The sequence below is a fragment of the Narcine bancroftii genome, chromosome 3 (genome assembly GCF_036971445.1).
Source record: "Narcine bancroftii isolate sNarBan1 chromosome 3, sNarBan1.hap1, whole genome shotgun sequence".
Taxonomy (NCBI): domain Eukaryota; kingdom Metazoa; phylum Chordata; class Chondrichthyes; order Torpediniformes; family Narcinidae; genus Narcine; species Narcine bancroftii.
This window is the reverse complement of record NC_091471.1, coordinates 240,666,836-240,683,995: the sequence shown is the minus strand read 5'-3', so window position 1 is coordinate 240,683,995 and position 17,160 is coordinate 240,666,836. Positions and strand designations below refer to the sequence as shown.

At 47.3% G+C, this 17,160-nt stretch overlaps 1 protein-coding gene across 3 annotated transcripts in view; it reads right to left on the bottom strand.

The window, feature by feature from the left end:
- Window positions 1-17,160, bottom strand: part of LOC138758402 (Krueppel-like factor 1) — a 56,055-nt gene that overhangs the window by 14,120 nt on the left and 24,775 nt on the right. Inside the window, exons 2-3 of one of the 3 annotated variants that reach the window (XM_069927262.1) lie at window positions 13,069-13,124; window positions 3,667-4,648 (exon numbers count right to left, since the gene is read on the bottom strand). In XM_069927262.1, coding sequence (XP_069783363.1) covers window positions 3,667-4,648; window positions 13,069-13,107 — 1,021 coding nt within the window. In that variant the 5' untranslated portion in view covers window positions 13,108-13,124. Of the gene's footprint in view, window positions 1-3,666; window positions 4,649-10,635; window positions 11,401-13,068; window positions 13,125-17,160 lie in introns of those variants that run through there. The other 2 variants (XM_069927261.1, XM_069927260.1) reach the window with 2 other exon arrangements.

Below are 17,160 nucleotides of genomic sequence, written 5' to 3'. Positions count from 1 at the left end.
GTAAGAGAGGGCAACAAACCACTGGAGTATAAAGGGCAAAAAATCTTCATTTATCCAGACATAAGTTTTGAACTCCTAAAGAAGAGAAAAGAGTTCAATACAGCAAAGGCGATTTTATGGAAGAAAGGGTATAAATTTATACTAAAGCATCCAGCGGTATTGAAAATATTTATTCCAGGACAACAAAACAGACTATTCGCGGATCCAGAAGAAGCACGAAAATTTGCAGAACAATTACAAAAATAGACTGAGGGAGGAAGACGGGTAATGAGAGTTAAAATGATCACGACTGATATGTATGTGGGTAAAGACAAAAATAGACTGAGGGATGAAGACGGGTAATGAGAGTAAAAATGATCACGATTGATATGTATGCAGGTAAAGAGGTATAAGAGTGAATAGAGACAATGAGCATACATGAATGTATCTGTACTTAGAGGAAAATATGGATAGTATAGACAAGAATTAATAAGGGAAGGTAATGGAATAGAGAGAATAAGGAGGGAATTAAAAGAGGGACCTTTGTGACATATGAAAAGTGAAATCTTTTCTGGGGGAGGCGGGGTGGGGGGAAATAGCGGTCACTGCAAAATCAGTTGACGCTTGCGAGTGGATTCGCAAATCCAAATGGAGAGGGGAGATGTGGTTGTCCGACAAGGGATAAAGGACAACTCAGGAGGTGAAGGGGAGATTGGGGATAAATAAGATAGAAATAGGAGAATAAGGAAAATGTTAGATGTTGTAGGAATGTTGTCTTATAAAGAGTTGAAAATAAGAAAACAGAAATGGAAAAGGAGGAAAGGTAATGATGGAAAAACGGAAAGAGAAGATAAACAAAATATAAAAGGGCTACGCTGAACTATATGTCTTTAAATATTAATGGAATACATAACCAAATTAAAAGGAAGAAACTACCAAATTTAAATGAATAAATGTATTCCATTAGAAAAAATAACATATTGGTTAAGAAATAACATTGAAATATTCGAACAAGTATAGGAGCCTTACATTAAATACAATAGCGAAAACCTACCGGGGACAAACATTACCTAAGTTGATGGAAGGAGAAGGAAAGAAAAGAATGGACTCAGTAGAATTTCTGGTGTAATTTTGTTGAATGACAACATTGTCTGACTGGCTTAATGCAACCTAGATTGTATACCTAAAATGGATGAGAGGGGGGGGTGGGGGGGTGGTTTGGGAGGAAAGGGGGGGGGGGAGAAAAAGTCACTGTATATGTGTGAAAAGAAATAGTGTATATCATGACTAATGTGATTTATGGTGTGAAAAATAAAAAAATTTAAAAAAAAAAAAAAAAAAAAAAACCATTTACACTGTTGATGTCAGTATCTGTTTACAACTGACCCCACACTCTTCCCAATTTATACTCTTCAACTCCTCCCAGATATACCACTCATCAACATCCAAGGGTCAATGTCCAGCAGATGACCTGCATGTCCTTGGGATGTGAAAGGAAACCAGAGCACCTGGGGAGGGCGGGGGGGTAAGCCATGTTGTCGCAGGGAGAATGTGCAAACTCCACGCGAGCAGCTCTGGGGGGGTCAGAATTGAACCCAGGATGCGGACAGAGCTGCACTCAGGAGGCCAGGAGCGAGTTCTAAGGAATGACTGCAAGAAGGAGAGAGAGGCAGCGGGTTCCTTGAAGGGAATTCCAGAGGTTGGGTGGAGAGAGTTGAAGACACTGCACCGTCGTTGGGGCATGGCAGGCGAATAGAACTGGAACGGGGTGGAGATCCAGGAGAGTTGTTGGACTGGTGGAGCTGGTTATTTCAGACAAGTGGAGGAGAGAGCCCACGCAGAGATCCAGAGGATCTGACATTCAGAAGGAGGGCATTCAGCTCATCAAATCTACACCAAGATACCAGTAGCAAATCGACCAATCCCCGTTCTTGCTGCTTGCCCTCCAGTGAATTTTAAGAACCCTGTCTGCACTCCCTCAAGGGAAGCAAGTTCCGCTTTATACCATCACGGAGAGATGCAGCAGGAAAACAGGCCCTTCAGCCCATCAAATGCATGCCCATCCGTTCTCCCCACCATCTCAACAACTGCTCCTTGTTCCTATCACTCACTGTCACACCAGAGGCTGCTTACACACTAGCCCAATTAACCACCCATCCTGCACGTCCTAGAGATGCAGGAAGAAACCAGAACACCCATGGGAAAAAGACGCAGTCATAGAACATGGAACATTGCAGCACAAGTTTGGCTCTTCAGCGCACGATGTTGCACCGACCTCTATAAACCTACTCCAGAGAACAAATCCTTCCCTTCCTCATAACCCTCTATTTTTCTTGTGCCTGTTTAAGAGTCTTTCAGATGTTCCTAATGTTTCAGCCTCCACCAACACCCCCAGAACACATTCCAGGCACCCACCACTCTCTGAGTTAAAACTATATCCCTAAACTTCCCTCCCTTCACTTTGTAGAGATGTCCTTCTGTGTTTGCCACTCCTGCCCTGGGAAAAGGTGCTGGCCGCCCGCCCGCCCTATCTATGCCTCTCATACTCTTGCAGACCTCTCGTTTCTTCATAGGGAGAACGTGGAAACTCCACACAGGCAACAGCTGAGCCCATGTATCTGGTGCTTGCGAGCCAGTGGATTCACTAACTGAGCCCCCATCCGCCACTTCTCTCCGCTGCCTCTGGTATCTATTACCCCAAATCCGCTCCCCTTGGTCCTCGTGCCATTGTCACCTGTTCCCACCCCCTCTCTAAACCATCGAAACTCCTCTTGGTCTCTATCTCCCTGGAGCTGAATCCTTCCTCCCTGGAGCCAGTTCAACCAAAGTGTACAAACTGGTCGCTCAACACCTACACAACGTCCAAAAAATGCCGTCTATTTTGCTTTAGGGATGTCATAGAGGCAGCGTGATATAGCACAGAAACAGGCCCATCATGTCTATGCTGTGAAACACGAATGTCTGCAGACACCACGATTGTTGTGGAAACACAGAAATGCTGGAAAAACTAAGCAGGTCTCGCACCATCCACAGGAGGTAAAGATTCCTTTAATTCAGCCCATGACCCCGTGACGTCCAATTACACCCAATTCACCTACAGCCCCGGTACATTTTGGAGGGTGGGAGGAAACCAAGCAGTCGTGGGGAGAACGTACAAACTCCTTACAGACAGCGCCAGATTCGAACTCCAGTTGCTGGCGCTGTAACAACGTCACGCTATCTGTGCAGCCTGTTATAACTGATGTTTCGGGCCTGAGCCCTTCTTTCAGCCCTTCCTGAAGAAGCCTCAGGCCTGAAATTCTGGTTATATATCAACCTTCCATGGATGTTTCTCTAGTACTTCCTTGTCTATGTTGAACATGTTTCCCATTTACATCCATAAATGCCTCTTAAGTGGAGTAATGGTATCTAATTCCACCCTGACAGGTATTAATAGATTCCTCCTTTCCACTCAGATCTCCTTCCTCACACTTTAAACCTGAGCCCTTTTGTTTCCGACTGTCTACCCACTTCTGGGGTCGAAATCCCAATCTGTCCAATCTCTCGCCACAACTGAAGGCCTCTAATTCAGGGAATGTTCAGGTGAATCCCCTTTGTGCTCTCTCTCTCTCTCTCTCTCCCTCTCTCCCACATGGTTTCCACCTGCTGCTCGATGAGCCACGGACGTGGCCGAGGAAAGAACCATACCTGTGTGGGTGCGGAGGTGGGCCTTCAGGTGGGAGCTCTTGGTGTATACCTTTCCACAGCCAGGGTACTCGCAATTGTGGGTGGCCGTCTTCTTCCGTGCCCAGGTCCGCCGGGTTCGCTTGTGCTTGGGCTCCTCGGGAGTGGCTGCGGCCGGCGTGGAGCCCAGGAGGGCAGAGGGTGCTGACAAGTTGGCGGCATGCCTGGGCAGGGGACCCTTGTAGAAGTGGATCTGCCCCTGGTACTGGTGCAGGGGCTGCTGTGGGTAGTAGGTGGAGTACCTCGGTGGAGCATGGTAATTCGGCAGGCCGGGTGGTAGAAGGTGTTGCTGCTGCCGGTAGTGATCGGGGAGCTGGTACTGCGAAACCTGCTGGCTCCTGGGCTGGGTCCCCCCATCTCCTGGAGCCGCTCCCACCTGCAGGTAGAAGTGCCGGCCTGGATGACTCCTTGGCACCGGACTGGCGGTGGAGGAGGCTGCGGCCACCCGCCCTTGCTTCTGGAGCCCGTGGCCGGCTGCCATCGATGAGCAGGTCACCAGTTTCTCCACCAATGTGACAGAGGCAGTCTGATCCGCCCCTCCCAGAGTGGTGTAGGTCTTGCTGCGGGGTTCGACACAATTGACCTGACTGCTGAGCCTGAGATGGCCCGTTTGGACATCGGTGGACAAGAGTTCGGCCACAAGGCTGGTACCTGGGTTGCCTGTGCCATTCCAGTCTGCGGGCTGAGGGGTTTCCCGCTTAAATTTACCACCGCCGCCCTCTGGCACTGGTGCCAGTGAGTATCCTGGAGGCACGGGAATGTTGGCACCAGCTTCTGCTCCGGTAAGGTCTGATAGGAGGAGATCCAGGTCCAAGAACGAGCTGAAGTCTTCATCTTCCCGTTTGATTTGCTCGGGAGCCAGAAGTGACCTGGGCCCTTCTCCAACGGAGCTCCTGCCGCTGACGAGGTTCAACTTTGCTGCTGAATTCTCCTCGACTTCCCACCACTGAAACACAAAGGTCATGACACTTGGTTTTAAAGTTCGATTCCCATACTCCAACATCAGGCCAACTCCCGTTCCCTGAGGTACAAGCTATCAGCTCTCAGTGACCCCTTCCCTTGTCCCAACACCAGGGCCGGATTAAGGCCAACTGATGTCCTAAGCCCAGTCCAACAATAGTTCCCCCTCGACCCTTCCCTTCCCCCTCGACCCTCCCATTGTCCAACTGTCAAGACATTAAGACTTGATAAGTGCAGAATGTGAAATAATAGATTAAAACTTCAGTTTTCTTCTAGGCCAGGCCCCACTACTTTATTAAGTAGAACTTATATATATAGGTTTTTTCCATTCATTGTGGGGGGGGGGGGCCCTTTTATGGGGCCTTAGTTCGGCTGCAGCATGGTAAATCCGGCACTGGGAAAAACTCTGTGGTTTCCCCCTTCCCTTGATGCCCTAAGCACTTGCTTACTTTGCTTAATTGTTAATCCAGGCCTGCCCACCAATCCTTTTCTCCCCCAGCCCGAGGCGAGACCGGTCTCCACTGAATTGTCCACTCCCGAGATCTGTCGTTCCACCCTGCCTTCAGACCCCAAGGTCTAGAACACTTATCCCTAAGTACTTGGCAATCAAAGGTATCACACCAGGATGGGGGAGGAGGGGGTTTTGCTCGCGGGACCCAGGTATCCGAACCAGGGTTCAAGAAGGCAAGAAGGGCGCTGAAGGCTTCCTGATCATGTCGGAGGTTTGGATTCGGGCGGACGATGGATCGAACAGGAGTCTGTGCGGCTAAAGAGGTTGCGGGAGCGCTGGAGGTGAATCCACGGACACCCAGCGACTCTCGTTTGCTTCTCTTTCTCTTATTGTGAACGGTGAACCTTCGACTTACAGCAGGCAGAAGTCGCAGTGTGTCATGCATGTGACATATGCCTCAGCCGTCTGGTGTCTGGAACAGTTCTCTCTGGCACCCCAGTTTCTTGTCTCAGGAGAAACAATAAGTTGGTGACATTGCCCTATGTCTGGACATTGCATCTGCCATGGAGCAGGTTCCTCGGCAAGGCCCTCGAGGCGGGGAGAAATATGAACGTGTGGGGAAGCTTGGAAGTGGGTGTGGAAGAGAAGCAGGAGGTACAGCCATCGGGCGAGATATTGACCTGCAAGATGACCACTGTGGCTGAAGGGTGGGGGAACCACCCACTAGACCACCCACAGGGGGTCTATTGCCAAGCAGACAACTCCCAGGGAGTACTAGTGAGGGGTGCTGAATACTGCTGGGCATATTTGCCTGGTCAGTACCTGACCATTGTCTGTGAGGACACATCCTCAGTACAGAATGACCACCACTTTCACTCTTCAAGTACTGAATTGACCACAGAGCACCTTGGGACATCCCAAAGGTTACCGACCCCAGCATAGAAACCCCAGGTACCCTGGACTTGTCAAACCATCCAACAGAACCCACACTAAAACTAGTGTTTATGTTAAAAAACACACACACACACACACACACGTGCACACCCACATGCACACGTGTGTGTACACAAGAACATCCATACATACACACATATGTACATATATACAAATGCACACACATGTACGGCTAAATATAAAAACACATTAACACACACCCACATACACACATACCCACACACGCACCCAAACACACGCATGCTCGTGCACACCCACACACTCACACCCGAACACACCCACCCCCACCCATACACACACACACCCCCGCAGACATGGTGTCAATAAAGGGTCGCGACTTTAGGTGTTTGTCTCCCACATTACTCTCAGCATGCATCGTAGTCCACAGGACCAAAAACCCTGACCTCATTGACAATTTCCAAGGCAAATAATAAAAATGCTGCAGTAAAATGAGATCAAATTTAAAATAAAGCAAAATAAATGTTGAGTCTTTTTCTTTCTTTTGACATAAACATTCTGGAACCAAGGAGGCAACGATACCCATGAGTCATCTGAAATCTAGTTTGACGGCTAACTCTCCCTTTAATAAACTTTGTTCCCTGTTGTTAACCATTATTTTGGGTGCAGTTCATGTTCCATTGCTTTGCACAGATGGGAACCAGTAGTCAACAGTCTCTAATCAGGACGACATATTCAAATAAAGTCCAACAGTTGGAGCTGGGAACAGTGGTGCTGTTGTCCCAGTGTGGCAGCGTAGCTGTGACTCTGTGAACACAAGGCTCCCAGCTGTTCACCTGGGTGAGCGGCTGCAGGAGCTGCTGCTTGCGTGTCTGCATTGGGTGGTGACAGGGCGGTGGCTCACCTCTCCCCTCCCGCCGCCTCTCTCAGCCTGAGCCTCCTCGCCTGCCTTCAGCCCAGTCCAAGAAGTCGTGGGTTCACTCCTGGTCACGGGACAGTAACTAGATCGGAATTCCTGGGCTGGCATGAAAATCGGGGGACTCAGAAGGCGCAGAAAGAGGACGTTTGGCCCATTCACTGTGTGTCAGCTCCTAGTAGAGCAATCCTATCCCTTGCCTTTATCTCCCCCCGGAGCTGGGTCCACTGTCTCTAGTGACAATTTAGATGCTGCAGGAGGCTGAAGGAAGGCCTTTTATAAATACCCAAGGTAGACGATTTCAGAACTAGAGGGCACAGATTTAAGGTGGGGGGGGAGTGATATTTTGGTGGGATTCGAGGTGCAACAATTTTGCTCCGAGGATATTTCTTCTCTGGAACGAGCCACTGGAGGATGCAATAAAAGCAGGTGCACCAAAATGCATCCAGGTTGATCTCCATTGGCCGCTTTTCTGCTCCACTCTGAATCCTGCGGTAACCTACGACAACCTTCAGCACCATCCACAACACATCCAACCTTCATAGATCCACAAACCTATCGAGCCATCCTTCTACTATTTCGTCCAGGTAATTTATACAAATCACAAGTCCCTGTGGAGCTCCACTAGATACTGACCTCCTGGCAAAATATACTTTCTGTCCGCTACTACTCTGCTTTCTACAGGCCAGCCAATTCTGCACACAATTTAAAAGACACTGGGACAGATCTAACAGGATGAAGGAGTCTTCTTTTACATATATATATATATATATATATATATATATAACTACAGCACTGAGAGTCCGTGCCGCCCAACTTACAACCCATTAACCTACACCCCAGTATGTTTCAAAGCGGGAGGAACCAGAGGAAACCCATGCTGACACGAGTAGAATGTACAAGCTCCTTTCAGATAGTGTGGGATTCGAACCCCAGTCCCGATCACTGGCGCTGTGAAAGCATTGCGCTAACCACTACGCCGACCACATGGACCAAATGCAGTAAAACGGAACAAGCCCAGAACAAATTGTGCAGAAGGGCCTGCTCTGTGCTGCATGTCTTCATAGTTCTACAGCTGTTCAATCGGACGCAGGGGCTGGTGGTTTGGAAGATGCTCCAATAGACTGTTTGGGGAAAACGCCCAATCTTAAGGGATGGTGGAACTGATGCTATCTTCTGAGTGGATCACGGCCCCGTTTACCTTCTCACCACAGAAACAACTCTTTGACGCTGCCCAATAGGACCGGGGAGATTTCCGTAACTTCTACCATTATTGTTCTGAAGGTCAACATCGAAAGAAAATCAGTTAAAAGTTTAGGGCCTCATGGTTGGTGTAAATACACCTTTACAGCGCTAGTGATCAGGACCGGACCAGGGTTCAAGTCCTGCGCTCTCTGTAAGGAGTTTGTACGTTCTCCCTGTGTCTATATGGGTTTTCTCCAGGGGACTTGGTTTCCTCCCACTGTTCAAAATGTACTGGGGGTGTTCAAAGCACACTCCAGGTGTAGGTTTATAAGGTGTAAATTGGGCGGCACACTCATGGGCCAGAATAGCCTATTACTGCTGAATGTCTGAATTTGATTTTTTTTAAAATTCCAATTTACGATCAATCACGCGTCTGCCCTACGATAACAAGTCGAAATAGCTCCGGGGGAAGGGGAAACCATTAGACTGAAAATCTAAAGATCTCTGGTTCAATCCTGGGCTTTGGCAAGAATTTTGTTGTAATTTTTTGGGTGCCACGGTTAGCACAGCACTCAGGTTTGAATCCGGAGCTGTCTGTAAGGAGTCTGTACGTTCTCCCTATGTCTCCGTGGGCTTCAGCCTCGTTCCTAGAGACATATGGGATTTGTAGGTTCATTGGTGTATTTGGGCAGCTGGGGCTAGAGGTCCAGGAAGGGCCTGTTACCAAATCTTGTCTGTGCAAACCTGCCACATTATATCAGTGACTCCCCTTCATCTGAATAGCATCTGGTGCCACATGCTAGTGTGGGCAAGAACAGGAGAATAGGACAGATGAATGCAGACTGGCTCAGTGGCACAGCAGGTAGTGCTGCTGTCTCACATCTCCAGCGACGCAGGTTCAATCCTGACCTCTGTGGCAGTCTGTGTGGAGTTTGCACATCCTCCCGATGACTGCCTGGGTTTTCCTCAGGAGGTCCAGATTCCAAAAATATGTGTGTGTGTGGGTCGGTCAAAGTATTGAATGACGGGGCAGACTTGATGGGCTGAGTGGCCTATTTTTGCATGTATGATTTGTGGTCTTAATTGGACCAAGTATACAGGGGAATGATGGAATCCAGGGGAGTTGAAGAACAAAGAACATTACAGCACAGTACAGGCCCTTAGGCCCACGATATAGTGCCTACCTATATATTCCTACCATAAAAAAGCCAAACTAAACCCTCTCTACCTTATAACCCTCTATTTTTCTTTCATCCATGTGCCTGTCTAAGAGCCTCTTAAATGCTCCCAATGTTCCAGCCTCCATCACCACTTGCAATACATTCCAGCCACCCACAACTCTCCATGTAAAATACTTACCCCTGATTTCTCCCCCAAACTTTCTTCCCTTCTCTTTTTATCGATCTCCTCTACTGTTTGCTGCTCCCGCCCTGGGGAAAAGTCACTGGCTATCCACCCTACCTATGCCTCTCGTAGACCTCTTTTAAGTCTCCTCTCATCCTTCTACAGTCCAAAGAGAGAAACCCTTGCTCTGCTAACCTTGCCTCATAAGACACATTTTCCAATCCTGGTAAATCTCCTCTCCGTAGCTTCCATATCCTTCCTGCCATGAGGTGACCAGATCTGAACACAAGTGTGGTCTCACCAGAGATTTGTAGTGATGCAACATTGCCTCATGATTCCTGATTTCAATTCTTAACTCTCCTAACAATCTGCACGGTGAACTTAATAGAGCTATAGATTTGCACCCCAAGGACCCTCTGTTCTTCCACACTGTTAAGTATCCGACCATTAACCATGTTCTCTGCCTTCAAGTTTGACCTTCCAAAATGTACCACCTTGCACTTATCCTGAATGAACTCCATCTGCCACTTTTCCTCCCATCTCTGCACCTTATCTATATCCTGTAGTAACCTTCAACACTATCCACAACGCCTCCAACCAATATATCGTCCGCGAACTTATTGAGCCATCCCTCCACTTATTCGTCCAGGTCATTGGTTCAAAAAAAATATCACAAAGAGCAGGGGTCCCAGAACATATCTCTGCAGAACTCCACTAGTCGCTGACCTACAGCCAAAGTAATTCTGTATCCATGCAGCTAAGGTTCCATGCGTCCTATGCCTCATGACATTCCGAACAAGACTCCCACGGGGGTTCTTGTTACTTGGGGTGGCACAGTTAGTGTAATGCTGTTACAGCGCCAGCAATCGGGACTGGGGTTCAAATCCCATGCTGTCTGTAAGGAGTTTGCATGTTCTCCTGTGTGGATTTCCTTTGGGTGTTCTGGGTTCCTCCCACCCTTTAAAGTGTACCGGGGGTGTAGTCAATTGGGTGTAATTGGGCAGCAAGGACTTGTGGGCTGAAAGGGCCTGTGACCATGCTGTATGTCTAAATTTAAAAATTATAAAACCACATAATGTTCCCAAAAGCCTGAACAAACACACATTTAAAACATTTATAATTTTATTGCATCAAATTAATGAATGATTGAGAAATGCCTGCTTACTTTGAGCTTTAATGTATTCTTGTGCAAGTTCCTTGGCATGGGTCCAGAGATTACATGGAAGCCTTAAATATGTTGCAATGTCAGCTAACAGATTCCAATCTCTGTCCAGACTTGTCCATGTGTCATACATGTTCTTGGCTTTTTCGCACGACACTAGAGGTTGGAGACTCAGCCAGTGTGAAAGAGGGAGTGGAGGCCCCAGGCACTAGCAAGACCTCATGGAGTATTGTGAGCAGTTTTGGGCTCCTTGTTTAAGAAAAGATGCACTAATGTTGAGACGATTCAAAGGAGGTTCACCAGGATGATTCGAGGAAATGAAAGGGCTATCATATGAGGAGTGTTTGACAACTCTTGGCCTGTACTCATTGGAATTTAGGAGAATGGGAGGGGATCTCATTTCAAACGTGGACAGAGTAGATGTGGAAAGATTGTTTCCCATGGTGGGAGAGTCTCAGACAAGAAGGCACAACTTCAGGATTGAAGGGTGCCCGCTTAGAATGGAGATGCCGAGGAATTTCTTCTGCCAGAGGGTGGTGAATCTGTGGAATTTGTTGCCACAGGCGGATGTGGAGGCCGGGTCATTGGGTGTATTTAAGGGGGAGATTTGATGACCTTTGGTCATCAAAGGTTATGGGGTGAAGGCCGGGCAGTGGGGACGAGTGGGAAAATGGATGAGCTCATGATTAAATGGCAAGGTAGACTCAATGGACTGAATGGCCTATTTCTGCTCCTATGTCTTGTGGCCTTATGGATGGATTAGCTGAGTTGGAGGAGGGGATCTGTGTTAGAGTTGTGTTGGGGAGACGCCATGTGCACTTACTGAGTTAATCCCAGGTGGATATGGTCTTACTCCATGGGATTCCCCAATGGAACCCTCCCTCGTGGATGAGGAAGAAGAGATATGGATTGGGTTCAGAGTCTTCCCTGGGTTGATGTGAAGATCTGGGGTTGAAACCACACACGCTACCTCAGCATACAGCTTGGGCTTTCACACTAGACAGCTGGAGAGAGAGCAAAATTGGTAGTGATTGCCAAATCTTAGATTAATCCTCAATGTGAGGCAGTTGCCATAGAACATGTGCAAGGATTGATCCTCCATACCAAACTCCCAAATTCAAGTAAATCTTCACTGCCTGCACATGATCCACATCCCTCCTAATCATGGGTTAATCAGAAGTGTCTTAAATTGCACTATCGTATCTGGTTCCACCTCTATTCCAGTCCATTCCAAACACCCACCATTCTTTTCCTTAAAAAAAATCTTGCCTCTGCAGAGTAAATGCAGGGAATTCTGCAGGGTAGAAGGTTAAAAAGCACGAGCTCAAGGAAGGTGATCTCCAGATAACTCCTGGTACCACATGCTAGTGAGGGAAGTGTCAGGAGGATAAAGCAGATTGAATGGATGGCTGGTGCAGGAGAGGAGAATACAGGTTCGTCTACCCACAGCAGTGTTTTCCAAGACAGAAGTGAAGGGAGACTATTACCCTGTGGGGAGATTCAGCAGTGCTGCTCGGCACATGAGAAAGTCGAAACAAACTTGGAAGTTATGAACAAGTTCAGTGGGCAGAACAGGTCCAATAGTCTAGCCTGTATTCATATTAAATCAAGAATCCTGATAGGGAAGGCAGATTAACTCCAGGCATGTATCGATACGTGGAACTGGGATATTATATCCATGTACTAAAGTAACAGAGCTATGGATTGTGAGGTTTGGCAAAGTTAGATTAATGCTGAAAGAATTGTGTATAGTTTGGCGTGATATTGTTGGCCAAAAGGCCTGTAATGACATGTAATATTCCATGTTCTATTTCAGATATGTGGCTCAGTACAACAACAACAACACCATCTACAAATTTGTTGATGATACCACGGTAGTGGGTTGTAATAAAGGGGCGATGAACCAGCGTACCGGAGGGAGATTGAAAACGTGGGTGGGTAGTGCACCAACAACAACCTCACACTCAAAACCAAGGAGCTGATAGTTGACTTCAGGAAGGGAAGACCAGAGGTGTACGATCCAGTGATCACTGGGGGATGAGCAAATTTAAATTCCTGGGAGGGACTATTGCGAAGGACCTTTCCTAGACCCAACACAGGACTAGCGTTGTGAAGAAAGCACCTCTACTTCCTCAGGAGTTTGTGTAGGTTTGGTATGACGTGGCTAATTTCTACAGATGTGTGGTGGTAAATGTGCTGACCAGCTGCATCACGGTCTGGTATGGGGACACCTATACTCTTGAGCGTAAAGCCCTGCAAAAGGTAGCTGATACAGCCCAGGACATCACAGGCAAAACCCTCCCCACCATCGAGAATACCTACAGGGAACGCTCCCGTCGGAGAGCAGCAGTGATCATCAAGGATCCACCCCACCCAGCACACGCTCTGTTCTCGCTGCTGCCATTGGGAAAGAGGTCTCGGTGCCACAAGACTCACCCCGCCAGGCTCAGGAACAGGGGCTGCCCTGCAGACCATTCAGCACCCAAACACCTCTGCTGGGGAAAGAAAGTATCCAGGCATCAGGCTTAGAGTAACTCAGTAAATATTCAAGAGTCAAGATTCCTTATGGTCATGTACAGGTTGTAATATTACACGAAATTTCCTTCTACCTGCTGTAAAAGTCACCATTAGTGTTGCCCGGTGCCTCTCGTAGAGAAGAAGAAAGAGACACTGAGCGTCCTCCCGCAGCCTTTGCAGCCGCACAAATTCCTCCAGATCCAAACCTCCGACACCCTTTGGGAGCCCTTCTTCCCCTCAGCAGCCTCTCGAATCCCGACTTCAATTTCTGGTTTCCAGCAGCCGACAGGACCCCTGCCCCTGCAAGTCGCCCACTGCCTGTGAGGGTCCCTCAGCGGCTGAGCACCTCCCATCGCTGGTCCACCGCCGGGGTCACTTGTCTAGTAAGGTCGTCTCCTTGCTTCTCGCTCTTGGTTTGAACAGGACTGTGTGGTTGAGGGGGCTGCAGAAAGCACTGGAGGCGAATCCATGCAAGGTGGGGGGGGGGGGGGGGAAGACGACGGGGGGGGGGGAACTCTCACTTCTCATTCTCTAAGAGGGGCTTCAGGCAATTTCTGCCATTGGCAAATCTGTCTGCCCTACGGAAGCAAATTCTACATAATATTCCACTGTGTTTATTACATGACAATAAGGCATCTTGAATCGTGAATCTCTTTCCCCGTTTCAGGTGCCCTGCGCTGCTTCCCTGCAGTCTGCAATCCCTCACGGCTACTTCCCAGTACAGGAGTTGCCATCTTGGGCACAGGCCTCCAAGGTGGCAGGGTTTAAGATTAAAACACCGTCGACTCCTTCAGCAGGCCGTTTAACACCTCCACAGAGCCATCTGCCTTAGGACTGGGCGGTTGAACTCTACGAGGCAGTGCTATGTCTCTGCCCTCACGGGGTCCGCACCAGCAGCAGTGGGTCCAGCGCCGCCAGCAGCCTACATTATCGGCTGAGCCACGAGTGCTGAGTCCAGCACTGCCCAAGGCTTCTTCCAGTGGCATTATCTGCGTTCACTGAGAGCTGCACTATGTCTCATAACACAGCACTCCCTTTGCACAGCATTGCATGCCAACCTCCTGACTCACCGGCAGTCACAGTTACAAAATATGAATTAATTGTGTTTACTTCACGTCAATGGATTGTGTCGAATTAGCAAACTAGCCTCTCACAACGGATATTATCTGTACATCAGGGAATGGCTCAAACCAGAGGTACCTCGAAAGAGATTATGAGGAAAGTTTGACATTTGCAGCTGAAATGTGAACCCAGAGACTCTGCAATGAGCCAAACTCCCTTTTCTGAACCAACAGGTTTGGCAACATCTCCTTCATGTATTCAGGTGCATCACCTCATTTCAGAAGTTGTTTGCTGACATTGACTGGAAACAGGATGTGGAGGGGGGAATATCTAAGATCTGATCTGGCTCGCAGGTTGCCTATGTTTCTGTCGGATTCTCGCTCTCGCAGCCCACCCCACCCCCCCCCAAACCACTGGCCCCCACCGCCTGCGCCAAATCCGCCCTGGGTTCCGGAGCTGCCAGAATCTTTAGAAAACCAACACTGTGGGTGGCGTAACGCAACGCAAAGAGAGGTGAAAATGGACAGGCCAGGTAATCTCTGGATCGCTCAGAGGATTCAAGTCCTAGTCCTCAGTTGCTTCAACCAACTAATATTGTTAAAGATGAGCCCGGTACAACACTGGGCAACTATTTTTTCTCTCTCAAAAGGTTTGCTTCCAGAAAAAAAACCATGGGGAATTATGATAGACAACTTCAAGCTGAACACAAAGATTATTTCAGATTTGTTGTATCAATAGGAAGTTGGAGAAACATTAACTTTCATGTTTAATCACGTAATGATGCTAAAAATGTTTTGCGACTGATTATCGTTTGTACTCGGCATCTGATGCCTCTCGTGTCAGGGTCCAACAATAGTGGCCAGCACTGTTGAATTTCAGTTGCCTTGATCCCGTTTTTCCATGCAATGTCCCGGTGAAACCTTTCACTCTGTCCATCACTGACGGCACCAAGATCAGCAGGGAAGATGGCCAAGTGAGTTTTCAATGGTGTTGAACCTTAGTTTCAAACATAACAGGAAACCACAAATACAGGTTACATCTTAAAAAACAAAACGGTACACGATAGGAAAATGTTAAGCAGCCCAATACACAAAAAATACGCTCAAAAGTGTTCAGGAAGCAAAATCTTCATTGTCCAGTGTTACCAGAGATGAGGGCTTCCATGTCTTTAATTTAAAAAAAAAGGTTGATCCAATGAAAGTCTTGCTCACTGTGGCTGCATAGTAATGTGTAGCCCACCGGCAAACTAACAGGTATAACTTAAATTAGCACAATGCACCACAAGAGAGAAAAAAATAAAAGATAAATATTAAAAAGGGAAGAAAAGAGTAAAACACAAAAGTCCGTAGACACCATAATTGAAGTACCAACACGATGCTGTGGAAACTCAGCAGGTCAAACAGTGACCTTCATGTAGCACAGATAAAGATACAAAACTGACGTTTGGGGCTGGAGCCCCTTCATCAGGGTGTGAGGAAAAAGTGATCCTAAATAAATATTCACTGTTGTAGTAGTGGCAGGGAGTGGCACAAAGTTTGTTGCCATGCCCCAGCCAAATGATTCAAGTGGATGGATCATCTGCCCATTAACACTTTGGACTCTGTGTCCCAGTTTTCCAGGACTGGTTTTACATCCAACCACCAGCTGGTTTGTACTGGGTGTTCGTATTGTCGATTACCCATTGTCCCAGCCTTACATATACTATGTAAGGTTAAAAATGGACAGAGTCCAAAGGGTTAATGCACCTTTGTTTATGAGAGCTTGCTGTGTATAAATCAGTTGTGTTCCTCGTTATTATTTCCCATGTTAGAACAGCAGCTGGATTTTAAAAGGCTTTGGTGCCGTGAATGGGGCTGTCTAATTACAACTCTTTGCATCAGCGAAAGGAACGCCAGTCAATCATCCAAAAAGCTACCAACCTGCGGAGAATTTCCAATGCAAGTCATACACCATGTGTGCAGAGCTGGGAAATGAGAGGCTCCCAAAGGGCTTCGGGCATTGAAGGCTTCCTGATCGTGTTGGAGATTTGGACCTGGAGCTCGGGCGGCCGTTGAATCGAACAGGAGTCTGTGTGGCTGCAGAGGCTGTGGAAACGCTGGAGGCGAATCCATGGACATTCAATGACTGTGAAGGGCCTCTCTTTTGCTTCTCTTTCTCCTACTGTTAGGGGCGCCGAGCAATGCTCATGGTGACTCTTTGCTTGCCTTACACCAGGCAAAAGTTAATCATGTTCTGTATATGCCAGTGTATATGATGAGTCGAAACTAAAAATGTCACCCTAAACCAGGGGTCGTCTTATATGCCAAGTATAAAATCTGAACCTTGATAACAAAGTCTCAGCGCTCCCCCTGCGGGGTTCATCCAACCAATCCAACAGCCATTGGCTGTGTATAGGCTATACATGACCTGTTAAATGAGCTAAAGGTGGTTTATTTAAAATATGCTAATAAAATTAAAACCTTTACTGAGTTAATTTGCTTTTAAAATATTGTGTTAGCATCACTCCACTGGTCAGACTTGGGTAATCTTACACAGCACTCAAAACATACATTTAAGTGGAAATTCTGGGGGGGGGGGGGGGGGGGTGGGTCGGCTTATACAGAGTTGTTTTATACACCAGCATATACAGCATGTTAAATTTTTTAATGAATTATTTTGTTACAAAAAAAAGGAACCTTAAATGAATGCACCAAAATTCTTACTTCCTGCAGCCACACAGATAAACCAACTACAATCCTATAAATTAAGTTACCATATTGTGCCATATTTCAGATTTATTGTCAGAGAACTTACATGACATCACGTATAACCCTGAGATTCCTTTTTCCTGCGGGCCAGGCAGAATTACCACTTATTGGTAGTGCAAAAAATAAACTGTACACAGCATATACATGTAAATAAAAAGGACAGTAAACAGATAACAAATGTAAACAAATTGTGCAATACAGA